The sequence below is a fragment of the Podarcis muralis genome, chromosome 7 (genome assembly GCF_964188315.1).
Source record: "Podarcis muralis chromosome 7, rPodMur119.hap1.1, whole genome shotgun sequence".
In the NCBI taxonomy this organism is placed as follows: Eukaryota; Metazoa; Chordata; class Lepidosauria; order Squamata; family Lacertidae; genus Podarcis; species Podarcis muralis.
The window spans coordinates 58,794,598-58,822,156 of NC_135661.1; the positions used below are offsets into that span (position 1 = coordinate 58,794,598).

Below are 27,559 nucleotides of genomic sequence, written 5' to 3' on the forward strand. Positions count from 1 at the left end.
TGGATGGATGGATAGCTCTGGACCCTACATATAAATATAATGCAGCAGCCTAAGGGAAGCTAAGCAGGTGCTCAGGTGTGGTCACTGGCTGACCTTGGAGTCTTGCCATGGGGAAGAGGTAAGGTAATAAACAGTAAAACAAGGGGAGAGGTGACAGGAAACCTCCACATGCTCCTTGTGATGCTGAAAGATGAAAGGGCAGCCTGAAGAGAAAGGTTGTTAACTACGCACTGGGTTGGACAAATTGGACATGGCAAATCTTTGATCTCAGGGAATCCCATAAAAGGTGGGGCTTCTGGGAGTCCCATGCCACGCACAGGTGTGTGTCAGGTATGGGCCCTGATCCCTGGTCTGCCGCAACCAGTTCTGAGCCTGTGACGTTCTAGGCTCCCTTCTGGACGGCGTGTTCATTTTGCTCTCCCCTGTCTTTCCTCCCCAGGCAAACTGTCCCTGGAAGAGTTCATCAAGGGTGCGAAGAGTGATCCTTCCATTGTGAGGCTGCTGCAGTGTGACCCCAGCAGCGCCTCCCAGTTCTGAGCGCTCCCCGCCCTGTCTTCCCTGTGCAGCAGCAGCGGCAGGACAAGGCGGCTTTCGGAAGCGGAGGCGGCACCACCACCACCACCTCACTTGGCTCACGGTCTCTCCCCTCCCCCAAGGAGGTGACCAGCTTCCCAGTTCTCCCCTTGGGGTAACGGACATGTCCCCAAGGAGGCAAATGGCACTGCCAACGTATTTCTGTCTTCTGACTCACAGGTTTCCTCTCTCCCCCTCCCCTGAACACTGTAGTTGTGTGTGAATGTGACACTGATGTGGGGGGTGAGGGCTCCTGTGTGGTCAGGACAGTGGCAGCAAGAAGGTGGAGCACACAGGCCAGCTCATTTCCTGAGGTGTTGGCATTTGGGTTTTGCAAACTGTTTTCCACACCTGACTGCTGCTTGTGATGCACTATAACTGTGACTGCATGTGTGTGTGTGTGTTTGTACGTCTTTAATTACAGGAGCAGAATATGCTGCCTGGGGTCCAGTTCAGCCTCCTGAGAACCTTGCACTGTCTCTTTCTGTAAAGCAAGCCCTCTAGGATTTGGGGCTGCCAAGGGAGACTCTTGGGAAACTGAATGAAATCTCAGAAGGAAGGAGGAGATGGCGGGGGGGGGGGAGAGATGTTAAAAGATACGATGGGACAATGAGCAGGACTAGCAGTGGTCATTTGCTCAGTACTCTGTGTAGCTGTTGGCTTCTCGACCCTGGCTAGGAGAATATATTACGTATAAAACAGCCGCTGCCAACCTGGTTCCCACCAGATGTATCGGACTACAATTCCCATCAGCCCCAGCCAGCACCTATTGGCTGGAGCTGTTGGACGTTGTCACCCAATACATCTGGCAGGCACCAGGTTGGCACAGGCCAATGTAATATAAGCACAAATATACATGTTCACATCATTTAGGAGTATCTCTTTCCAGTATAGAGCTAGTATTTTTCGCCTACACTACATGCAAACCTTGGTTGTTGTCTGAGTCACATGGAGCAGTCTCACACTTTTCAAGGGTGCTTGAATGCAAACAATCCTGTCTCACTGAAAGGTGCTGGGCCTCGATGGCCTTCAGGTGCCCGCAGATCAACATGGAAAGAACCTGAGAAGGACTCACACATTGACAGCATGTAGGGCAATTTATTTAGGTGGTTCATTCGTAACTCACACCTTCCTTGCGGGTTTGTTTCAGGAAGGACAGAGCGTCATCCTTGACCTCTGTTTCAAGCGCCACTGAAAGGAATAGCCCAAGCCCCCTTCCTTAACCCTTCCCACATTTGTTGTCTCAGGGGGCACACCTTAGAGCACCTGGTGCAGTCGGGAGGAGCCCCTCCATCGGACCCTGAAAATCTGCAAGGGACTCCTCGGGTCTCAAGGCTGTCCATAGAGGAACAGCTACAGAAGCCAACCCCTCAACAGCCAAGGTTAAGCATTCACATCCCTTCAGCACTTTCACATGTCTGTAGTTTATTTATCAGTTTTATTTATATCCCATCTCCCTCTCTGAAAGATGTCCAAGGCAGTCAGTTATCAACATAAAAACACAACAATATCCAGTGTACAAAAATAATAATAATAAACCCCAGTCATACAACTCCAGTGCCTACCCCCATCCAATGGCCTGGGCAGATAAAAACGTCTTCAATTTCCTGCTGAATTGCAACTCATTACCAAACTTAAAACCATGGAGAGACCTGGTCTGAACAAAGACATTGGATTCTTATCTCATTATACATGACAAAGCCATTTTTCACCTTCTCACCCCTTGCTTTTTCCTGTAAGACCTATTGCAGTCGTTAAGAGTCGTCAACAGGCTCATCACAGCTATCTGCCAATCACCCATTCCCACCACCCTTCTGACTATATAGAAGGATCTGGCAACTTCTGTTTCAGTGTATCTGAAGAAGTGTGCATGCACACGAAAGCTCATACCAAGAACTAACTTAGTTGGTCTTTAAGGTGCTACTGGAAGGAATTTTTTTTGTTTCAATTTCCTCTTGAGCACAACCAGTTAATCCTTCACCACCATCCTTGTAAGGTAGGCCAATCTTCTCATTCCCTGTATTACAGATTGAAGGCTGTGAGAGAGCAATGACTCAGTTAAGACCAACGAATGGGTATGAGATTTGACCCAGGGTATCCATATGCTCAGTTGGTTAAGAGCCTGGTGCTGATAATGCCAAGGTTGCAGGTTCAATCCCTGTTTGGGACAGCTGCATATTCCTGCATTGCAGGGGGTTGGACTAGATGGACCTCAAGATTCCCTTCCAACTATACAATTTGATACACATGGATGGCTCAGATTCAGCTAGCACTAATAAGAGAGTACTGAGGCTTCAATAAACAGACACGTTGTCCATGTTGCATGTTTCACCATGAGCTTCAGCGAGGCAGTTCCTGTTGCTGCATTGTGGGTGAGAGATCAGAAGCAGGCAGCTGGGCTACTACCTGTGCAGGCTGGCCAGATCTGGCTGCCTCCCTTCCCGGCCAAGAACCATGTAGGGCTTGGCCACACAACCCATGGGTGTGTGCTTTGCAAATAAATAAATGGGAAACCTGGAACCAGGCAATCAAAATCTGTTCCTTTGCATACATGTGCCTAGTGAACACCCACCCACATTCCTGCTTCTATGGAGTTGGGCTTTTATTTCTGCTCTTGGGGAGGGCAAGCAGGGAGCAACAATTACCAAGAGCTGAAAGTCCACTTTAAATGAAGGCTGGGGTTCTCAGGGTGTGGCTGCAGGAGACACCATGGGGAGAGGCAGCAGGTATGGCGTGCCCAGATGAATCCCAGCCTACCCAGGAGAACTGTTGCACTAATGAATCAGTCTGTTCCCCCCAGACCACTCACCCCAATGGTCCTCCGGCTCTGGAATACCTCTTTGTTAACCCACCCATCTCTAGAAGCATAGAGCATGCCCAGACAACAGCTTTAGACTCCACCCGCCACATGTGCACTGAAGTCCATTCTTCCCTGCCCTGCTATTTCAGTGAGTATTTGCAATTGGTGGGGAGGGGGCTCAGTGGACATGGGCTTAGAACTTTAGCAGTAGGTTGGAGAGTCTGTGCTCCTGCATGCGTGGCAAGCAGGATTAACTGGGTGAGGGAATGTGAAGGCACCCCAGTCAAATACAGTGAATGGTACAGCCCACACAACTGTTTCTGAAATGGAGGGCGTCATCACAAGCTTGCTGTCCAGCTCTACTATCCAAGATGTGATGGAATGTTTTATGCTGTTCTGCGTGGATGAATAGTAGGAAGCTAAAATTGGGGGTTGGTATTCAGAGGGGCCCTGAGAGATGGTGCCCTTTGCAATTGACCCCCAAGGCTGGAGAAGAAGCAGAAGGAGCTGTGAGGCAAGAGGAAATGGCCAGTGGGGCAGAAGGTGGTGAGGTTTGTCACTGTTTGCCATGGCCTCTGCCAACCTGGTGCACTCCAGATGTTTTGGACTACAACTCCCATCAGCCCCAGCCTCATGCAACCATATGATGCTGAGGCTGATGGAAGTTACAATCCAAAACATAGAGGGCACAAGGTTGGCAGAGACCGATGTACAACTTGTTTAGCCGATTAATTAGCTGCCTCTTAACCCGTCAATGTTTAAATTAAAGCATTAAATTTAAATTTCCCAAATCTTCAATGCAGATGGCCCTTCTAACATACTGAAGGCAGTGTCAGTTTAATTTACAATTTCACAAACAAATGCTACCACGCCTTCTTAGAAGGAAAAGGCCGTCTTCCATAGATCCGTTTCCACTGCCTTCTAAATTAATGCAAAATAGCTTCCAGGAATTGCAGTCCTTCCAGTCAAAATTTGTCCCCCCAATTAGTCCAAGGAAGCATTCGTTGATCAATGCCATGCCACCCACCACCCTCCTTCTTCAAAGCGGGCTGTTTGCTCACGACAGAGCTCCAGTCCCCCTTTCTACCTCAGAAATGGCTGAGAGTATTGCCACCCCTCCGCTCTGGAGAAGAACCCAGCTCCACCCCATTGCAGAAGTGGAAGCATCCGTCCTTCATCCATCCATCACAGGAGTGCATGCAGGAAGCAGGAGGGGGAAGGGAACCACAGGCTTTGTTTGTTTTTAATAGCTTCAAAAATAAAAGGTTTTTTTTGTCTCAGTGCAATGGCCCGCAGAGTCATTTCAGATGCTCACAGGAGCCACGTGGGCCCGGCAGCTCCCTTCCTTCTGGAGGAGAGGAGCGCTTGGGGTCGATTTCTCAGCACAAAGCACCAGAGTGCTAATCAGAGCAGTAAAAGGTTTGGGCCTCAAGGGAGGCCACTGTTCTCCCGCTTCTGGAGCCCAGTTGCAAAGCTCTGGGCCTCGCCCACTGCGGAGAGGAGCACGAGGGGCCACGTCCATGCAGACTGGAGCGAGGCTGGACCGCGAAGCAGAGGAAGCCACCAGATGACACGGCAAGAGCAGCCGCAATCTGGGCGGTGGCAACAACTGGCCTCTAGAGCCGCGCCGTCTCCATGCGGTCCAACCTCAGGAGATTGTGGCCCTCGCAGCTTTCTCTGGTCTCAGGCATGACAATCTGCAGGGAGACCTATAAATCAAAAAGGCCGGAATTAACAACAGTCCAAGTGCGGCAAAGCCACTTCAAGGTCATTTCTGTTTCTCAGAATGAATTTGTTGCTGTTTTTTAACCACACAAGGGAAATCTCACAGAAAACAATTGCTCACCGAAGGGGTAAATACTCAAGCTTGTCACATGAGGGAACAGTCATCACATGGCAAACTGGGCAAGGGGGCAGGAGGAGTTCATCAGATCAGGAAGCTCACTTGTCATGACAGTTAACCAGTTGTTCATGGGTTCGGGGGGGGGAGTTTGTAGATAACAGACATCTAGATGATTGGACCACATTCCTTTGATTAAAACTTTAATGAGCGTTTGGAACAGATCCCATTGGCATTCATGAGAGTAAATACGGCAGCTAGGTCACCACAGATGTCTGTGATTTGCCACTGTCTCGTATTCAAACAGCTCTTCTGGGGTCAGTTGAAGGTGCTTCCTTTTCTGCCACAGTTTCCCCTTTGCCTTGATTGCAGGGCAAGACTCACTCAGGACACCAGCTCCAGAATGATAGGGATACTTCTGCAAGATCTTGCAGGAACTTGGGACAGCACTGCAAGAGCGTCCCCAAAAAGGCCCACCAAGAGGGCCTTGTGCCGCCCCCGCCCCCTGGCAGCAAGACGGAAAGCTTAAAAACACTGCCATTCCTGCATTTCACTTGTGGGACTTCAGCCAGCCGACCTTCAACCATGTGTGCTTGAAACAATGCAATTTAAATGTGCATAAGATGCAGTTGTGCTATATCAGTTGCTGGGAATCACAGCAGTCAGGCGCTGCTTTGTGGGCTCCCCAGAAGAGGCAGGATGGGCCCTCTTTGGCCAGATCCAGCAGCCAGGCTCTTCTTATGTGCCAAATCAGGTCACAGTGTCACTGTCAGGGTGGTGTATATGGAGCTGGCACACAGACACACTGATGCACAAATGATAGAAAGGTTCTGTTATTGGCAGGTATATTGCAAATTAGGTACGGCCAGAATTAACAAGATGCAAATTTACCCAATGAGTTGCAAATTGCTAATTATTTGACACTGGCCAAATTATTCAGAGGTGGTTCAAAGGCCCCTGAGGGCTTGAATTTGAATATTTGACAAGATTCTGACAGGCGTAATTGGATCCAGAAGTTTCAGGGTCCCAGCTGCATCAGAGGAGAAGGCCAGCGTTAAGAGCCTCGGCTGCCCTGCGGAATTGCTTTCAGTTTGCAGAGTAAAGGCTCTGCAGACCATTTGCCTACCGTCTGAAGCTGCCACCGTTAACTCGGCGCCCTCTAGATGTTCTGGATCTCAGCTTATCATCAGCTTTAGGCAGCACAGCCACCATCACTGGGGCTGATGGGGAGCTGTAGTCCGAAACATCTGGAAGGCTTCCAAGCTGGCAAAGGCCAATGTGAAGAATGGAAGCAGGCAACTGACATAACCAGAGGGGCCGGTAGACTCCCAGCAGCCAACGAGGCCAGTGGGTTAGGGTTAGAATTGGTGGGGCCCAGCAAACCCTGGAGGGCCACAGATGTTCCCTGCATTGTGGCATTTATTCGCTTATTCATTGCATTTATTATACTGCCTTTCTGCCAAGGCACCCTGTGAGGTTAAAAGGGTTAAAACAAATGATATTACATGTAAAGTTGGGTGGGGAAGGGGACAGTCCAGCTAGAGCAGTCCCCAATATGATCTTCACCTGCCTCCCTCAGTCTCAGATCTTAGATCCTGCCTCTAATTTATTTGTTTTATTACACAGGTGGGGCACCTCTGGCCCTCCAGATGCTACTGGACTGTCATCAGCCCACCTTAGCCAACAATCCAGCAACATCTGGAGGTGCAAGGAGCTATCAGAATTTGGGAGTGGTGGTAGAGTGGGGGAATCGCACAGCAAACCCTTCTGCAAAGTACATGATCAGAGGAGACAAGAACCTGAATCAGGAGGGTGGTGCAAGGAGACTTGTACCTTCTTCTTGCGTGTCCGCCTGTGACACAGCCTCAGATTCAGGAGCGCAAGGGTGATCAGGAAGCATCGGATGCTGAAGATGATCTCTATGGCATCCAGGAGGAAGGAGATGCTCCAAAGGACCAAAGCAGAGCTCTGTGGGGAGGGAGGAAAGAGGGCATGGGGGGGGCTTCACATTTTTGGAGTCAAAAGCCAATGCCTCATAGAACCATGAAGGCAGGACCTCTGGATCACCTAATGCAGCATTTGCAATCAACCCATGCAATCCAGGGCCAGAGTATATCACAATCCCACAAGGAAACGCAAGAGATGACCCAGCTAAGGTCTTGCATTAGCCGAATGAGTGTGCATGGACTCTAGAGACTGCTGCAAACTGCAGAGGATCCTCAGCAGGAAAAAGGAACAGCATTAAAGGGTCCCCAGAGGTTAAGAACTAAACCATGCTAGAACCCTAACGTTACACTAGAAGCCTTTTATAATCCCGCCCCCTCCATCTTAGCACCTCTCCCATTGCTTCTTCCAAGAGCTCCTTCATGGCAGGAGCCCACTTGGCAGACTTACATAGACCCGGGTGGGGTCAAAAGGGCACTCGTGTGCAATCTGGATGATATCCACGTTGGCAAAGGTGCAACGAGCCAGGAGGGATCGCCCATTGTTGATGAATGTGTAAACGATGGCGACGGCCAGCCCCACTGAGCAGAACAGCGAGAGGAGGGCACTGCTGATGCTGAGGGAGAAAACGGCCCATCTCTGCAATGGAGAGAACACAGTGGTGGGTCTGCTAGTCAAATAGGCCAGGCACACATGCCTTGCTGCAGCAGGGAGCAAGGGGTCCAAATCCCACCCAAAGTGACCATGGGAAAGGACGCTCTAAGGTCGGGGTGCATCATCTGGGAGCTGAGCATAGAGCTCGGGTTTCTTGGACACCCACAAACTCCCAGGAACATGCAAAGTGTTTCTTTCACTGTTGTGTTTGGGCTCTCATATCCCTTCATTCATTTATATATTTCTAAAGATTTGTGGACAGCTTAATCACCACTCTCTCAAAGCCAAATTGAGATGCCAGGCATTAAATGTGACACACCTCAAAACCCACAGCCTGGCTTCTATGCCCGTCCCCTCCCCAAGCCAAGCATCCCCACACCGAAATTGACACAGCCACCATCCCAGAAAGCGGGTCACCCCCCCCCCCCGCTCCTGGAGCAGAAAGGAGTCAAATAGATTGCAAGGTAGCAATGTGGAAACCAATCATTCTTGGGTGGGGCTCTTTACTCCCCCGATTCTTGAGCTGCAGCCAGTGGGGATATTTTACAACTTCTGAAGCTATCAAACTTTCCATGCCATCATCTCATCTCCTGGGTGGGGCAGGCAGCTGAGCTGACAGTAACTTAAGATAGGAGAGTACTTAGCTGGGGGTGGGTCTCATGAAAAAGAGGGTCTCCTGCCTGAAGGTCAAGGCTTGGATAAACAGCTGGGTGTAACTAAGAGCCTTGAAGGGCTCCTCCACTCGGAAACATGACCCGCCTCTTAAGGGAGATGCCTCTGCTCCAAGAGAGGGGTTTCTTACCAGTGATTTCCGGGATACATATCTGGAGAGCACAATTGCTGCTATTCCGCAGGAGATTGTCTGCAAAGGGGTGACAGATGACAGGAAAGAACACACCGCAAAGAGTTTTACAAGGTTACAAGCTGGGCTGTACGTGTGGGAAGCCAAATCCCCAAAATCCAAATGGTGCATTCAAGGGGCCATATGTGCGAATAAAGCACATTTGAGAACTTTGCACCATCTATTTGCACGTGGGGGACTAAAGAAGAGGGCAAAAAGGAGTGCTCCCCCAATTTTGGCTCTGGCCATTCCCACAGCAGACCAGAAGCCCCCAACCTCAAACAGAACACAGGTTCCCTACCTTAAAAGCACATCATTTCCCCCACCGTAAGAGTGAATAGCAACCATTTATTTGTATGGAAGTGAGAAAAGGGGTTGACTCAGCTACACCATTGGCGGACTACACTGCAAGATACTACTACAACAACTTTTAATTGCTCTCTGCCAACCATATCCCAAACTGGAGCACATTAAGTTCATTTCCTAGAACTTCAAGGGCACCCTCTCTGCCTTTGCAGAGCTGACCCTGAGAAGGCACATCAGTCTTCCCTCCTCCGGCCAAGACCCTGCAAGGAAAGGCGTACCAAGATGGCAGAGATCACGGTCACAATGTTGGAGATGGCGTACTGCAGGGAAATGGTGTCATGCGGGTTGGCAATGTGCCGCAGCACCGTCCCATGGACCAGAGCGCTGGTGATGAAGTTTAGGTGGCCAATGACTATCAGGATGAGTCCTGTTTTCATCAAGAGCTTCTGGGCGCTGCTGGAGTCAAGGTGACCTGAAAGAGAGGAAGGCGAGGTCTTTCTTCCAGGACTGAGTCTGGCTCACAAGCCACTGTCTCACCTAGACCCAGAGCATGGAATGTTGCAAAGTAAAACAAAGCCAGAGGAAAATTATTATTTATTGCATCCTTATTGCCCTGCCCTTCCTTCCATTGGGAGCACAAAAACAAGCTAGTTAGAAATTTTAAAAACCTCCCCCTTTCCATGCCAGGCATCATGTCTCCCTCCCCACGCCAGTACTTACCCTTTCTCCAAACCAGGGGCCAGCAAACTTTTTATGCAGGGGGCCGGTCCACTGTCCCTCAGAGCTTGTGGAGGGCTGGATTATCTATCTATCTATCTATCTATCTATCTATCTATCTATCTATCTATCTATCTATCATCTATCTATCTATCTATCTATCTATCTATCTATCTATCTAATCTATCTATCTATCTATCTATCTATCTATCTATCTATCTATCTATATCTATCTATCTATCTATCTATCATCTATCTATCATCTATCTATCTATCTATCTATCTATCTATCTATCAATCATCTATCTATCTATCATCTATCTATCTATCTATCTATCTATCTATCTATCTATCTATCTATCATCTATCTATCTATCTATCTATCTATCATCTATCTATCTATCTATCATCTATCTATCTATCATCTATCTATCTTTTAAAAAACCAAATTGCTGTGCACACTGCGAGGGGGACAAGTAGTCCTCCTCCTCCACCACACACACACACACACACACACACACACACACACACACAACCCAGCCACCTTCTTGGTTTGCTGCCTGCCTCATTCGCTGAAGGGCTGGCAGCGGTGGCACGAAATGGGCTTCCTCCCCGCCTAGAGAAAGCATTCGGCCCCCAGGCCTTAGTTTGCCGACCCCTGCTCTAAACTTTAGTTTAGAAAGTTCAGGTCCCAAACATCATAATCTTCCCACATAGGGAGGGAAATTTATTTCAGCTGCTTGATAGCTGCCTTTGTTGTCCTTTTCTGCCCCTTCCCCAATTCTACAGTATCCCTTTTGAAAGGTCACAGAACTATATACATGGAAGACGCCAAGTCTGGCTGTGCCACAGATTTGTATAAAAACATCACGTGAGTTGATGTAACGTGGCAGTTTTATGTTGATCCTTTCCTAAGAATCCCTAGAATGGAATTTCCCTTCCACACCCCACACCCCCAGGCTTCCATGTGCTACAACATTTTCACCAAGTTTTCCTGAAGTGATCCTGCTCTTGTTCCTGCTCGGTCACTGCCAGCTTTGACCTCCAAATAAGGTATATATATATATATGTGAAACTGGATGTCGCTAAAGCCCACTGCTTTCTTCCTCTCCTTTCTCTGCAATGTTGTCATCTGCCAGAGGGCCAGAGCAATTGACAGTTTCTCCTTGCTCTGGCAAGCAGATAATGAGGCTTTCAAGTTTTATTATCAACTTATTTTATTAAACCCTGTCCTTCCCAAGGAGCTCAGGGTGGCAAACACTTCAGTAATAAAAAAATACTTTTAAAAATAAATAAAAACATTTAATTGAAGCTGAATGTTGGAAGATTCAGGACAGATAAAAGACAGCTGTACTTCATGCAGCTCATAATTAAACCATGGAACTTGCTCCCACAGGAGGCAGGGATGGCCACAGACTTGGATGGCTTTAAAAGAAGATGAGTTAATTCATGGAGGAGAGGGGTCTCCATGGCTGTGCTCTGCCTCTACAGTCAGCAGCGCTATGCCTCTGAATATCAGCTGCTGGAAACCACAGGAGAGGAGTGTTGCTGTTGCTCTCAGGTTCTGCTTGTGGACTTCCTATTGAGGATCTGGTCGGCCACTGTGAGAACAGGATGCTGGACTAGATGGGCCATTGGCCTGATCCAGCAGGCTGTTCTTATGTTCTTGCCTTTTAAGCACAAACTGCTTAAAACATCTAAAACAATACTTACATTATTTTAAGATTAAAGATTAGGATAAACAAAGAGGGGAAGGATATGCTGAACTAACAAATTGAACTGGAATACAAAAAGGGAGGTGTGAGGAGGTCCGGGAAATAAGCAAATGAAAGAAAGTGATGGAAAGATGGAATTGTTTTTTATCTATTTTTAATTTGTATTTTTCTTTTTTCTTTTTTCATTTTGTAAAATTCTAATAAATATCTTTTAAAAAAAACAAAAACATCTAAAACAATACTTTAAAAAATCTAAAAATTTAAGAACAGATGTGACAAAATCATGTGGTCTGGATATGTCCTCTGAAACAGGAGTTTTCAGCAGGCATCTAGAGGAGCACAGGAACGGCACTTCTCTTATGTCAATATTTGATTTGTTAGTCACCTAAAACAGGGTAGTTCTCTAAGCAACCTACAATCAAGTTTTAAAATTACAAAATTGTTTTAAAATGGCCATGAATTTTTTTTTTAACAAATCAATATATTAAACATGGAAACATCACCAACCTTCACAAGAAAACAAAGAGGTTTGTGAGAGCTTAGCATAGTGGAAGTCAAGAGAATGAGGAAACTAACCAAGTAGAGGCTGGGTACTGCTTCCCTTTTCTTTGACGGGGTTACAACTTCATGCCCAGCATGAATTGTTTGCATTTCCAGTTAAATGCTAAATGCTCCATTTAAGCCGCTGAAGGTCTTTTGCTAAAGTTCAAGGTGTTTTACAAGTTGAGCCTACCAGTCAGAAGCTAGCACCCCTGAGTTTAAGGGAGTTTACTCCCAGGAAACCATACACAGCACTGTGGACTTGCTATAGAACATAAAATAGCTAAATCCATGGATCAGCACAGCTGCTGCCTGCACTCCTTGGTGTGTGTGTGTGACTGCAGGAGGTGTCATGATGAGCTCCTGCTCTTGTACGAGAGTGGTACAGCCCAGCAACCCAGTGCCATGGACTGGTGGGCAATAGTGAGTCACCCTAATCCAGATTCTGATCTGCCTTTGGTGGGAACTAGATGTGCAGGCAAGCAGATTTTTCTTAACGGTGACGAGGCAAGCCACACACCACAAGTTCAATGCACAGGGCTCAGGATTCCTCAAACTGTGGGCCTTGGGCCACTTTCAGGTGGACTGCAGCACCCCAGCCTGTGCAGGACCTCCTCACTTGCCCTGCCAGAGCCTTTGAGCTGGACCAAAGCCAGCCTCTCCTGCTGTATAAAGGCAGTCCCTGGGAGACAGAGAAGTTCAAAGGGGAAGAAGAAAGGAAGGTCTCCTTCCTTTGAAAGGGCCAGAGGTGCTGAAGGAAACTAGAAAGTGAGATAAAAGCCTTGAAGATGCTATTCTCATACAAATTTTCAGAGCACTTCACAGCTTCAAGCCAAACAAAGTGGGGTCCAGGACAAAAGCAGAATAAAACACAAGCTTTGGAAACAATAAAATCAATTCAACAACTTCCAAAACCAGCAAAAAAAAATTATCCAATATAAAAATGATAATCCATAAATGGTTGGGGGAAAGCCTTCCTAAATAACAAGATATTCAGTAGGTGCCTAAACATCAACACTCCAGACACCTGCTGGATTTCAGCTGGTCATTTATTCCAGAGAGCTGGAACTCAGACACTAAAAGGCCTGTTTCTAGTACAGGCTAAATGCAACTCTGGGGCAAATGGCACTCTCAGTGGTGCCTCATCTGAGAAACACAGTTGCTGGGCAGCAATATAGTGGCGAGGAGGAAATAGATAGAAATAGAGAGACTGGAAATAGAAAGAAAAGAGGTAAGAGGGGAAAGCTGTTATCGGAGGAAGAAACGCATATAAAAGATCAAGGGAAGAAAGGCATTGGCAGTGAGGGTTTTTTGAGGAGGTAGGGATAAGGCACATGCCGAGTGTGATAGGAAAATGAGTAAAAAATACTTTTACTAGTGTGGCAGACACAAGGGCTATAGGGCTTTCCTGGTGGTGGCCCCATGCTTGTGGCCCCACCTTCCTACAGAAACTACGAAAGGCCCTTTCAACACTCACATTCAAAACAAGCTATGAGGGCCATTTTGTTCCCTTCTGCCTTTGTTTGACAACATTTTAATGCCAGTGATTCTGATTCTTATGTTTCTAACCCCTCTGCAAAGTATTTTAAATGTATCTCCTTTGATTGAACATCACCTTGGGAGGTCAAAGCCCTAAGTGATGGAATATAAATAAATACTTTAAATAAAGAGGTAAAACATTGCAGATTTGGTAGGCTCCTGATTTACAATGCCTATGCTGATAGGCACCTGATATTCAGAAGACATCTTAAGGCAGCCCTGTTCAGGGAAGTTTTTAATATGTAATGCTGTACTGTTTTTAACACTGATTGGGAGCCGCCCAGAGTGGCTGGGGAAACTCAGCCAGATGGGCGGGGTATAAATAATAAATTATTATTATTATTATTATTATGCTGTGTTTCAGCTGGAGTTACCACAGACACATACAATATCTCCTGAAAATCAAGATGAAAACAGGACAATTGGAGGGTAAACCATCTCCTTCCAGGGAAGGAGGATCTTGCTTGCTCTGACCGACAGTCCCAACAGCTGCTGCCAGTCAATGCAGACAGTACTGAGCAAGATGGACCACGAGCCTGAGTCAGTACTAGACAGGCTCCTGTGTTATGTTCTTATAGCTCAGTGGGTAAAGCCTTAAACTCTTAATCTCAGGGTTGTGGGTTCAAGCCCCACATTGGGCAAAACACTCCCGCATTGCATGGGGTTGGACTAGATGAGTCTCAAAATCCCTTCCAACTCTATAAATCTATTATTCCTGTTGGGGAGCCTGGGGTCCTGCAGATATTAGACTCCAACACCTATCAGCATGGCCAGGGACGATGGGAGTTGTAGTCCAACAACTTATGTAGGGCTGCAGATTCCCTAGCCCTGGGCTACATGGACCAAAGGTCTGATGCAGGAGGCTATTGAATGGCTACATCTTGGACCGACTCTATGGTGGCACCATGCTAACTCCCAGAAGCCTCAGCCAGGCAGATGGAAGCTTCTGGCAAAACAGTTTTTAAAAAATTCCTGTAAGACCATAGAACAGGTTTTAGGGGACCCACTTTTTGCTGATTTATCACACTATTTGCTTTTTTATGGTGACTTTGTACTTTTCTTATATGTTTGGAGAAGGACAGGCCAGAAATGAGACTATAAATCAAGATACACAATGTACTACCACAGGGGTGTCAAACTCAAATTCATCGGGGGCCACATCAGCAGTTTGGTCACCCTCAAAGGGCCGGTGGAGGTTTCCTGTGTAGAACTGTAGGCTTAGGCCCTTTACTTTGCCAGAGGATTGCTTACCCGCGTCCCCAGGACCGAGAAGAGAATAAAAAATTCCAGGAAAGTTTCTTCTTTGGAGAAAAGAGTTTTATTGCAAATCTGTGCACAGAGACAGCCAGCAGAATATAGTTTCTGAAATCTGACTGTAAAGCAATACGCATCTGCAAGCCTTCTTATACTTTAGAGTATTTACCCACCTCCCAGACCTCCCCCCAAAACTTCCCCAATCAGCTGGCAAGTTTTCAACTTATTCCTTATATGGCACATCTATATTTGCTGGCTAAGGCTGCTAGCTAAGCACTTCCTCTGCTGGTTAAGCATTTTGTCTGCTCAGTAAGCACCCCCTCCCACCTCCTTGTACACGTGTCTTCTTTTGCTAGCTAAGCATTACTTAAAGCAGAAGCAAAGCAGGAAACATCTTGCTAGTGGTTTTTAGTTGACAGCAGTTTTTGGCTAGGCAAGGAACGACCTTCTGACCTGTAGCTAACATCAGCAGTTTCAGATAGCTGGTTAGACAGGAAACGGCCTCCTGACCTGTCTGATTTAGACTTTGCAAATAACTGCATTTTTGAGTTTGAGCTTGTGTAACCATCCTAGCAGAGTGCCGGAATTTACTATGTGTAGATAATATTAATGATTAACCGTTCCCCTCTCCCTTCACTCCCTCCTCTTCTTCTGAACAACCTAATACTTAGGTTCGTTCTGGGGTATGGGCCTATACTCCCTCATCACAGCGATGACTGTGGGTCCTAGCTTCCGTGACAGGAGTCTTTGCATCATTTGCTGCAAGCATTGCAATAAGCAGGGGATACAGAGGCAAAGAAGCAAAAGGATTAATAGCGGTCCTGCTAATAATACTATAACATTCCTGAGCCAACTGCCATCAGGGAGCCAGGAATACATCCAACCCCATGCATCACTCCCTGTGGCTTTCAGCGGGTTTTCAGCTATCATTGTTTCCATGTGGTTGATGGTGGCTGAAATATTTGCTGACTGGTCTGAAATGTACATGCAGCAATGGGAATGAATTAAGGCACAAACTCCGCCCTTAGAGGCAAGGACTACATCCAAAGCGTAACGATTTTGAAGGACTACCTCCCTTATCTCTGACATTTCCTTATTAATTGCCTTTAAGGCCGAGATGGTGGAGTTAAACAAAGCCTCGGTCCAGTTTGCCAATCTATGCAGATCCCGGTAATTCATGGCTACACCCAAAGGGGGTGTGCTCATTGTTGAAGAGCTCACTGATATTTGTGCCTGACTACCTGTTGAGCCTCAAGGATGAGAGTCCACTGGTGAGCTGATGCTCCTACTACGTGGGTCAACTTTTCTGCTAACCCTGATGGGTGGATTGAACCACTTGTTTAGCAATTTCAATGCACACCTGGTTAAGGCTCCCACCCCTGCAATACTTGCATTAAGATAGGTTCCGTCCCATCTATCGCCTGGATTAAGAGTAGGACCTGGTCTATCAAATGAGGTTGGTACAATGCTCTACCTCCCAGATAACAGTTGATTACCCTCCCACAACAACAAAAGCGGTCCAGAACTCGATAGATTTCGAGCGTCTCTGCAACTTCCCGTATGAGCACTATCCACGCTTGCTGGACAGTGGTGTGGGAGAGGAGCCACAACGGGGCAGTGGGGTGTTTCAATACGGCTATCTCATCAATCCCCAGTTTCCAATAGCCAAAGAGCACGCCATCTCTTACCACCGGCAAGACGAACCAGTCGTAGCAGAGGCTAGCAGGCCAATAAGGGCGGTATGGCTCAGTGGGGTCAGGGCTGTGGGACATAGAGCAGATAACAAAAAGAAAAGAGAAAGTCCTTATGGAAATATTAAATGTCCTGGTGAACTTCCTGGATTAGTCCCGGCACGGAGTTGGGGACGCTGCCCGCGGGCGCCCTTCCCATCCAATTCTTCAGCTGTGCGTTGAGATATCAGCTTCCGGTGTGATATCAGCAGAGCGGTCGTCTGCCAGGCGTCTGGAGATGGTCAGCCGAAGGGAGTTCTCTGGATCTGGAGTTACTGTCCAATCCGAGATGGCTTTCTTCACTCGAGTATGGTGGACCCACGGGGTGATGCCGGCAACCTTCACAGCAGTAGGAGTAGAGAGTAGCACGGTGTATGGTCCCCTCCAGCAGGGCTGTAGGGGGGCTCGCTGCCAGTCTTTCACCCACACTTCGTCACCTGGCTCGAACTGATGGAACGGTTCAGTTAACACACATGGGGTGCGAGCCTGGGTCCACCTGTTGAGATAAGAAAGAACTCGGGAGAGTGACTGTACATAATTATTCAGTTGCACATCTTGGCTAACATACGGATTTAACATTCTAACATATGGGACTGGTCTCCCAAACAGAACTTCAAAAGGTGACAAGTGGGTCCGTTTTGACGGAAGACTGCGGACCCTGAGTAATGCCAAGGGCAACATGGCCACCCAATTAGACCCGGTTTCCTGTGTCAGCTTGGACAGCTGATTCTTTAGAGTTCTGTTCATTCTCTCTACTTTTCCAGAACTCTGGGGTCTATAAGCAGTATGCAGCTTCCAGTTGATCTGGAGCGCTTTTGCCAGCCCCTGTAGGACTGCATGAACAAATGCTGGTCCATTATCAGATCCTATGGACCTTGGCAATCCATAGCGAGGGATGATTTCCCTAAGCAGGCACCTGGTTACTTCAAATGCCTTTTCAGTCTTTGTGGGCCATGCTTCGACCCATCCGGTGTAGGTGCACACTGCTACCAGCAGGTAGCGGTGCAGTCCACAACGGGGTAATTCAGTAAAGTCCACGACAAGATCTTCCATAGGTGCCGTTCCACTGTGCTGAATCCCTGGGGGAGCCAGTGGTCCGGCTCTGGGATTATTCTTTTGACACAGCAGGCATTTCCTGGAAATCTGGGCTGCCAGTTGGTAGAGGTGGGCTATATAGAAGCATTTTTCCAGCTGCTTGGTTGTAGCATCGGGTCCTATGTGGGTTGAATCATGGTACCTCTGAATTATTTGCCGCGAAAGAGACTCTGGAATCCATATCCTGTCATCAGGGGTAAGGTACCATCCTTCTTTGGTCAATGTCAGTTCCTGGGCGTCTGCAGTGTCCCTTTCCTGCTTCGTGTAAGCTGGCTTGTCAGCGGTGCTTAAAATCTCTTCTGGGACCAGTGCTCCAATGATTGGAGCTGGGGCCAGTTCCCGGGCTGCTTCCTTGGCCACTTTGTCTGCCAATCGATTTCCTCTGGCCACTTCCCCTGGTCCAGTTGTGTGTCCATAACAATGGATAACCGCTACTGCTTCGGGCTCCCATACAGCATCCAGAAGGTTCAACAAGGCTTGTGGGTGGGCCACCTGGCTTCCTCTGGAGGTAAGCAAACCTCTCTCTTTCCATAAGGCTCCATGGGCGTGTAAGGTCAGGAATGCATACTTAGAATCAGTATAGATGTTTATCTTCTGTCCCTTTGCCAGGCTCAGGGCTCTGGTAAGTGCAGTTAGTTCTGCCAGCTGGGCCGATGTTCCAGGCGGGAGTGACTTTGCTTCGACCACCTGGTCGTCCAGGGCTACCACTGCATAGCCTGCTTTTCGCTGCCCAGCCTCGACAAAGCTGCTTCCATCCACAAACCATGAAAGCCAGTGGGGGTCTGCTTCGTCTTTGAGATCAGGCCTGCTGGAATATACTTCGTCCATTACTTCAATGCAGTCGTGCGTCTGCTCCTCACCTTCTCCTACCGGCAACAGGGTAGCTGGGTTGAGGGCGGTGGTGACCTGGAACTTCAAACGTGGGTGCAACAATAACATCTGGCACTTTCTCATTTTTGCTTGGGAGAGGAAATAGGTGCCCTTCATGTCAAGCAGAGCTGGGACTGCATGCGGGGTCACACAAACAGTGTCTTGGCCAAAAGTAAATTTGTCTGCTTTGTTCAATAGGGTGGCTACTGCCACAACTGCTCTCATGCACGGCGGTAAGCCTTGTTCTGTAGGCGTCAGGCGCTCAGATAGGTATGCCACGGGCTGCTGCCAACTTCCCAATTTTTGGCATAGCACTCCCTTTGCTGTTCCCTGGTCTTCATCCACAAACAGGGAGAAAGGCTTTTCAGGATTTGGGATGCCCAGCGCTGGTGCCTGCTGCAATGCCCTTTTCAGATCCTTGAAGGCCTGTTGTTGCTCTTCCTTCCACACAAAGGGGTCCTTTTCAGTTCCTCTGGTTGATTCATGCAGAGGCTTGGCAATTGTGCTGTAGTTTGGTATCCATATTCTACAGAATCCTGCCGAGCCCAAAAAACCACGAAGTTCCCTGCGATTCTTTGGCTCTGGAATCTGGATGATGGCTTGCTTCCTTTCTTCCCTTAGGGTCCGTCGCTGATGGGATATATCAAATCCAAGGTATTTTACGATGGGTTGGCATATTTGGGCCTTTTTCTTAGATACTCGGTATCCTGCTTCAGCCAGATGATTTAACAAGTCCTTGGTGGCTTCCATACACGTGTCCTCGTCTGAACAGGCCAAAAGAAGGTCATCTGCGTACTGCAACAGAATCCTGTGTGGGCTGGTGGGGAAGCTAGACAGGTCCGAGGCCAATGCAACCCCAAAAAGGGTTGGAGAATTCTTGAAGCCTTGTGGAAGCCTTGTCCACGTATATTGCACCTTGGTGCCTGTTCCTGGATCCATCCATTGAAATGCAAACAGGGGCTGACTTTCCTCTGCCAGACGGCAGCAGAAGAATGCATCCTTCAAGTCCAGTACCGTGAAATAGCAGGCAGTAGGAGGTATTAAACTCAACAGCGTGTAAGGATTGGGCACATTGGGGTGGAGGGTTTCCACGGCTTGGTTAACTAATCTAAGGTCTTGGACCGGGCGATACGAGTTATCTTCCTTCTTCACCGGCAAGAGTGGGGTGTTCCACTGAGATTGACACTGCCTCAGGATGCCATGGCGAAGTAACCGTTCCAAATGTACCCATACTCCTTCTGCAGCTCGCCGGGGGATAGGGTACTGGTTCACAGCCACAGGGTTGGCGAACGGTTTGGGCTTGACTATTATAGGTGGGATGTTCTTTGCCATTCCGGGCGGGTTGCCTTCTGCCCATACACCAGGGTTAACCTTTTGCAGGAGGTCTTCTGGGATAATCCCCTCCTCTTCTTTTACCATCATTAAGCGCCAGTGTTCCCTTAAGGGTACCTCTAAGGAGAACTCGCCTGCTTGCCCTGTAGTCATTGTCACTTCTCCTGTCGGTTGAAAGGAAATCTGGGCTTGCAATTTTGATAGCAGGTCTCGGCCCAATAATGGGATGGGACACTCTGGTATATATAAAAACTTGTGTTGGACTACTTGGCCGCCCAGGCGACAGGCAACAGATTGCAAGAAGGGGGCTCTTTGTGATTTCCCTGTGGCTCCTATTATGTTAATTGTTTGCTTGGTGGGCTTGGACACTGGCATGGGCAAAACAGAGTGGGCGGCTCCTGTGTCAACCATAAAGGGGATAGTTTGGTTCCCTGTTTGTATTTTGACCATGGGCTCACGGGAACCTAAAGCAGCTGGGCCCGGTCTGTCCTAGTATTCTTCCTCCTCCTTCAGGCTCATCATGCCGGGCTGCCTTTGGGCTGAGGGGTACCAGGGAGGTCCCTGTCCACGTCCTCTACCCCTGCTGGCATTTGTCGATGACCAAGGTCTCAGTTCCTGTCCAGGTCCCCTGGGGGTTGGGCCTGGGGCTCGTTCTCCTCGTCCTCTCCCTCCTAAGTGGGCCTGTGGGCATTCTCCTTTCCAGTGCCCTTCCTGCCGGCAGATGGCGCACTGATTCCTCCCCAGGCGGCCTTGCCCTCCTCCCCGGGCACTTCCTCTTTTCTGAGGGATGGGTGCGGTGGCCTGTAATGCCATCAACTTCTTTGCTTGATACTTCTCCTTTTTCTTTTGTTCCTCTTCTTCCCTCTGATTGTAAGTGGTTTGAGCCAGTTCTAACATCCACTCAAGGGTGTGGCCTATGAACCCCTCGTGTTTTTGAATTTTTCGGCGGACATCGGGCGCTGCCTGAGCTACAAAAGCAGCCTTTACAATAAGGGCGTTGGCAGCCTCATCTGGGTCTACAGGAGTATACTGACGGTAGGCTTCCTTCAGGCGTTCCAGGTAAGCCCCTGGGGCCTCTTCATTCCCCTGCACTACCTCTCTGACCTTCACAAAGTTGGTGGGTTTCCTGGCTGCCCTCCTCATACCATTTAACACGTTCTGGCGGTAGGTAGTGAGGGTTTTCTGGCCATCAGCAGTCTGATAATTCCAATTCGGTGTACTATCAGGGTATCCTATTATAATGTCTGGATCCGGTGTTCCCTGTGCTCTCATGTGTACTCGAGCTTCAACATGGATTCGCCTAGTTTCTTCTGTGGTTAGCAGCGCATCCATCAAATACTGCACATCATCAAAAGTGGGATTATAGGTTTTAAAAATCCCTTCAAACAATTTTATAATTTTAGCTGGGTTCTCCTCAAAGGAAGGATTTTGATTTCTCCAATTACAAACATCTGCACTTGAAAAGGGTATATGCTGGACCGTGTAGGTCCGTGGTGCCTCCGCCCCACCAGGCCCTGGAGGTCCCGGTGGGTCATAAACCCTTCGGAGGGGCATTACTCCGACCCCACCCTTTTTCTGTGCCTCATGGGACTTATGGAAGGCTGCCCTGGTTGCTGCTTCTATCCATTCCTTCTGCCATTTCTTCCCTTGTGTTGAGGAGCATCCTGCTGCAGCCAACACGTGGGGGCTAACATCCACTTTTTCCGCATAGGGTTGTACATACTGTTGCAATCTCAAAGACTGATACTGAGTCCACTCTCTTCCCTTCTTTGCTAACTCAACCAATCCCTTTACAAATTCCTCATCATCCTCTTCTTCCTCTTCTGATTCATCAGCCTTGGGGGGTTCAGGCTGGGGGCTAGCTCCTCCCGGTGCTTGGGGACCTGGGCCTGGGGGAATTGCTAGAGGGGCAGTTGGTGGAGCATAGGGTGGTGGCGGTTTGGTGATTCCCCCCTCCTCATCTTCTGGATCTTGTATCACCGGGGGCTTTTCTGCCTTCCCTGCCGGTCGAACTGTACAAATTGTATTTCGTGGGGCGTCGCCTTGGCAGGCTTTCAACCACGGTGGATTCTTTTCTACATTGATTTTCCAAGTAGAAATGTAAGGGATTTGGTCGGGGTGGACATTCAATATGTTCTGATATAATGGGCTGATTAGTTGCAAATCAAAGCTTCCTCCTGATGGCCAATTAGTTTGTGCGGGCCAGTCAACTTCACATAATGTCCTCATTCTCTGTTTTCGCAATTTGATTCCCCAATCATCATGCTTTGTGGCCGCTTTCCAGTTCTTTAAAAAACATTCCAGAGGGCTACATTGGCTTGCCCCAGACCCCATTTTTCAGATACTCTGCACCTAATCCGATTGTAAATTCTTTCACACTCCACACGATACAGATTGTGATCTGCCGAGGTCTCCCTGACAGAAAATGCACAACCCTGCAATCGCTCGGCCAAGGGGAACGCTGAGCCCCGACCCACACTTGACAATTCAGTCACTAGAGTATCTTGACATGCACCACACAACATACAAAACACACCAATATAATTCCAACATGTAACACACCAAACACATCAAAATAATTTTCCCTCTGTTTCCCTTTTACCCAACCTTACTGGCGGCACACTACTGCAATCAGCCAGTTCTCCCCTCTGTTTCCCTTATACCCAACCTTACTGGCGGCCCTCTGCACAACCAGGTGAGGCTTGATCAGACCTCGCCCCCCCTTTTCCTTGGGGGCCCACGCCCTTTCCCTTGGGCTTACCGTTTTCCGCTGCGGATTCCCTCCTGGCCAGTCCTCTTTCCTCCCTCGACCGAGGTCCCTACTCAGGAGCGGTGTGGCCGGTTTCCCCCACGAATCTGTAGGGTGCGCGCTGAAGCCTGCAACCTCCGGTCCGAGCTGTTCACCTGGTCGAGCCTGGCTCTTCCCGGCCCCCCCTGGGGTGGGGCAATTTCCCGGCCAACGCACCAAGCTGTAGGCTTAGGCCCTTTACTTTGCCAGAGGATTGCTTACCCGCGTCCCCAGGACCGAGAAGAGAATAAAAAATTCCAGGAAAGTTTCTTCTTTGGAGAAAAGAGTTTTATTGCAAATCTGTGCACAGAGACAGCCAGCAGAATATAGTTTCTGAAATCTGACTGTAAAGCAATACGCATCTGCAAGCCTTCTTATACTTTAGAGTATTTACCCACCTCCCAGACCTCCCCCCAAAACTTCCCCAATCAGCTGGCAAGTTTTCAACTTATTCCTTATATGGCACATCTATATTTGCTGGCTAAGGCTGCTAGCTAAGCACTTCCTCTGCTGGTTAAGCATTTTGTCTGCTCAGTAAGCACCCCCTCCCACCTCCTTGTACACGTGTCTTCTTTTGCTAGCTAAGCATTACTTAAAGCAGAAGCAAAGCAGGAAACATCTTGCTAGTGGTTTTTAGTTGACAGCAGTTTTTGGCTAGGCAAGGAACGACCTTCTGACCTGTAGCTAACATCAGCAGTTTCAGATAGCTGGTTAGACAGGAAACGGCCTCCTGACCTGTCTGATTTAGACTTTGCAAATAACTGCATTTTTGAGTTTGAGCTTGTGTAACCATCCTAGCAGAGTGCCGGAATTTACTATGTGTAGATAATATTAATGATTAACCGTTCCCCTCTCCCTTCAGAACAGCCGGCGCCGCTAGAGGGCAGACGTTCTCTGGCTTGTAGGCTGCCGCGCATGCGCTGAAGAGGCGGCTTTCTTGTGCCAAAAAAAAAAAAAGCGAGAATAAAAGGTGAAGGCTGGCGGCCGCCGGCGGCTACACGGGCCACATGACGAGGTCTGGTGGGCCGGATCCGGCTCGCGGGCCTTGTGTTTGACACCCGTGTACTACCATATGCAAAGATATACAAATTGTACCGAAAAAATACACCTTTTCTATTTCCAGCTCCACTGCATCTTTGCCCATTAACAACAACCATTTATAATAATAATAATATCTTTATTGTCATTATTATTATTATAAAGATATTATTATTATTATAAATGGTTGTTGTTAATGGGCAAAGATGCAGTGGAGGTTCTTGCCAGGTTGCTGGTGTAGTGCCCAATATACAGAATGATATACATTTCATTTACTGAAAAATGCTGGGTATGGGGAGGGAAGAAGCAACACAATAGGTTAACAGTTACAAGAGTCAATGGTTAGGAAGGCAAGTAAACCTAACTCAGATGCAGGAACAAGTTTGGAACCATTCTCAATATTCCCCTGTGGTGCTTATCTGCAGCTATACAGTATTTGCACTGTGTGCATACTTTATTGCTCTTTGGACTAGGGCACAGGGAAGGTCTCTCAGAGGCGTGACTGTAAGCTAGGCCGATGTTGTTCAATCTTGGGTGCCCTGACACTGTTGGACTCCCATCAGCCCCAGCCCCCGAAGCCAATGGGATGAAGTGAGTTGGCGTTGAACAATATCTGGGAATCTAAGGTTGCAAAACCACTGGGTCGGGCTGTCAGGTGTCAGCTGGGAGTCCCCAGCCACAGCCTGACAAAAGGCACAACTTCCAGACCTCCAGACTTGTCAGGCGTTCCAGGCCTGAGGATCAACACTTCCCTTCCAGAAAGGAAGTGAAGGAACCTCAGTGGCTGTTCGTGGGGCAAGCTCCTCTTTACCACAACTGTGTTGCAGAACAGAAAGATGCAGAGCCACCTTCCACAGATCAAGGCAGAGAGACAGAGACAGAGAGAGGAAGTGGGGAGACAGACACCTTTTCAGAGGGGAAATTTCACACCATTGGATCAAGGGTTTATGGAGAACATTCAGGCATGTTGACTCAAGCTCCATAAGGAAGTCCCAGCAAGGTGGCATTTCCTTTGGAAAACAAGTCCGTGTCTTTAAAGATTAACCACTCGTTAAACAGCAAACAGCAATCAAGGTCATCTTCCTGCTAGAACATCCCAAAGTCTACAGGCTGCAAGTAGGGTTTTTGGGTGGGGGGAGGGAGGAGAAGGTAAAATTGCAAAGGACATTCAGCGTGCTAGTGGTTTAGACTCCCGTTTTTGCTCTTGCAGGTCAATGTGGTAACCGGTGGGGGCAGGTACTTGTCAAGAATCTGTTCTGGAAATCATCTTTGTAGACAGGTGATTTCCCAGGGCGCACAGTCTTCCTCCCTGTTTTCTTCACTTGTCAACATTTCACTTAAGCACCTTAGGCACAGGTGCCTGCCTTTTGGGCAGGGGGGGAATTATGAAAATTTGTAAAGTCCCATGTGTGTTGATGGTTCTAACTAAAGCTGTTTTTAAAGAACAAAAACCACCAAGAGCTGAAGAAGAAAATAGGAGTTCCATTTTTATTCTATTAGCCAGCCTTAGGGAAATCACTTTCTCAAACACTGTGCCTTGACCTCATATACTACTGAAACCCAGGATCCTTTTGGATGCCACAGAACAGCCTTCACCAACTTTGTGCCCTCCAGATGTTTTGGGCTGCAACTCCCATCAGTCCCAGCCCAGGACCAGCACAGCCTTGCTGACTGACACTAATAGGAGCTGTAATCCACTAGCCAGAGGGTGACCAGGTTGGCTGCCATTGAAGATGCTGAGCCAAACCTCTTAAGCTGTGTTTGGTTGCATCGTGGGACACTTGGCACTGTTGCAAGGAAGCCTGAAGGTACTGACACCTTTCTAGGGAAGGGAAGTACCAAGGGTCTGCCCTGCCCCGCTTGCCTTTGACTTTGGAGAGGAGCCAACTCACCCAGCCGACACATCTTTGCAGTTTGGGATCAGGCCATCAAAATACATGAGTGAAAGTCCTCTGTTCTCGTTGTCTCTGCAGAGCACCTGGGAGCTGGCCTTGTTGCAGCTGCAGCTGCCTTGGCACTTCTTGACCATCCACCTATTTCGCGCTTCTTCTGGTGCCGCCTGGCTCTCAGCATCAACCCTCCTCCTCCTCCTCCAGCCCTACAACTGCAATTTGAAATCAGCTCTTCCTGTTTGACCAGCTCTCCAGGCTCTAGAACAAAGGGCCAAACTCCACCTTCTCCTTCCCGCAGGAAATGTGATTCACCTTCCAAACCCCACCCACTCTGGAGTTCCTTGCTCCAGCCTTCCTGACTTGCTCCCCAGGTATGTCAGCTTGACTTAACATGCTCAGACTCCAGTAGCTTGTCTGATCTAAACTTCCCACCCTGCCCCCTCTGCATGCTTTTCACTGCAAGAGTGTTGGTATTTATTTCTCTTCCTCTCAGCTGCAAAACATTTGAGACAGAAAATGTGGCTCATGTGCATTCCAAAATAGAATCAGGAGTGTCATTCCAGAGCAGTAACTTGAATATCTTTTGATCAGCCCTGCATTTCAAGGTGCCCAAACTTGCAATTCCGGATGTCACAAATTCGAAGGCAGCCGAGTCAGGTGCACAACAATCTTTCTGCATGTCTATTCTTAGGGCCGTTGGCTTCTTGGATTCACTTTGCTGTAGTGCCACCACCATTTGCCAGACAAAAATACACACACAGCAATTTGTAGCTCTTATGGTAGACTACGCAGCCAGCACTGCTCTCGCAGAAGCCACTTGGTCCCATTCCTCACACGCTCTGGAAAGCCAGACCATAGTGCCCACTTTCCAACCTCCAGAAGTGCGTTAGAGTCAGAATTTCTTTGAGAGGATTCATGCAATTGAGTTATTGCAGCACCTTGCGCATTTCGTTTTCTGCATGTTCTGATTGCAACACCCCCCCCCCCCGATTTCACATATATATGCAACTGTGCTCAGAGGAAACTGCGTATTTACTGCTCTTTCCCTTTGTTTGTTGTAAAACATTTGAAAATAATATCTTTTAAAAGTTAATTATGTTTACCAAGAGATACAGGAAGGGCAAGGAGCAAGCAGGCGCACAAACATCTGGTGCTCTTCTAAGGCAACGTGAGCCATACCACCAACAGCAAGTGTGCTCTGGTAATTTCCTAAAGCTGGCTGACTGGCTATCTATCTAATTTTATATCACCCTCCATCTGGAGATCTCAGGGCACTTCACAGCATAAAAATACAAGATAAAAACACAAAATACATAATAAAAACAAAAACAACCCAATACCTCCCCCCCCCCCCAAATCCCCACATTTAAATGGATATAGTATGTTTATCAGCCAAAGGCTTGGTTGAAGACTTCTCTTTGTCAGCCAATTGGCTCCCAGTACGTTTCCGAGCACAATTCAAAGTGTTGGTGCTGACCTTTAAAGCCCTAAACGGCCTCAGCCCAGTATACAGTGGTGCCTCGCAAGATGAAAAGAATCCGTTCCACGATTCTCGTCTAGCGCTTTTTTCGTCTTGCGAAGCAACCCTATTAGCGGCTAAGCGGATTAGCGCTATTAGCGGTTTAGCGGCTATTAAAGGATTAGCGGCTAAGCTGCTAAAAGGCTATTAGCGGCTTAGAAAAAGGGGGGGGGAGCGGGAAAAACAACGCAAGACTAGCAAGACGTTTCGTCTTGCGAAGCAAGCCCATAGGGAAAATTGTCTTGCGAAGCAACTCAGAAACGGAAAACCCTTTCGTCTAGAGGGTTTTCCGTCTTGCGAGGCATTCATCTTGCGGGGCACCACTGTACCAGGCAGAGGGCCTTCTTGGTAGTGACGCTCGCCCTGTGGAACGCCTTACCATCAGATGTCAAGGAAATAAACAACTATCTGACTTTTAGAAGACATCTGAAGGCAGCTCTGTGTAGGGAAGATTTTAATGTTTGATGCTTTGTTGTGTTTTTAATATTCTGTTTGGAGCAGCCATGAGTGGCTGGGGAAACCCAGCCAGGTGGGCGGGGCATAAATAATAAATGTTGTTGTTGTTGTTGTTG

At 48.1% G+C, this 27,559-nt stretch overlaps 2 protein-coding genes across 5 annotated transcripts in view; one reads left to right on the plus strand and one right to left on the minus strand.

The window, feature by feature from the left end:
* Window positions 1-4,654, plus strand: part of HPCA (hippocalcin) — a 30,080-nt gene extending 25,426 nt beyond the window's left edge. For both annotated transcript variants that reach the window (XM_028739123.2, XM_028739121.2), the window contains one exon: window positions 440-4,654. In XM_028739123.2, the coding sequence (XP_028594956.1) occupies window positions 440-537 (98 nt within the window). In that variant the 3' untranslated portion in view covers window positions 538-4,654. The remainder of the gene's footprint in view (window positions 1-439) is intronic.
* Window positions 1,979-25,707, minus strand: TMEM54 (transmembrane protein 54). Of its 3 annotated transcripts, none has more exons than XM_028739120.2 (6): window positions 25,469-25,707; window positions 9,237-9,430; window positions 8,614-8,673; window positions 7,608-7,796; window positions 7,013-7,181; window positions 1,979-5,082 (listed from the first exon to the last, which is right to left on the minus strand). In XM_028739120.2, the coding sequence occupies exons 1-6, from the start codon at window positions 25,479-25,481 to the stop codon at window positions 5,057-5,059; spliced, it is 651 nt and encodes a 216-aa protein (XP_028594953.2). In that variant the 5' UTR covers window positions 25,482-25,707; the 3' UTR covers window positions 1,979-5,056. The 3 variants fall into 3 exon arrangements, with proteins under 3 accessions (XP_028594953.2, XP_077787979.1, XP_028594952.1); XM_077931853.1 differs by having other exon boundaries at window positions 7,047-7,181; window positions 25,441-25,705; XM_028739119.2 differs by having other exon boundaries at window positions 7,047-7,181; window positions 25,469-25,702.
* Between the last annotated feature and the right edge of the window lie 1,852 nt (window positions 25,708-27,559).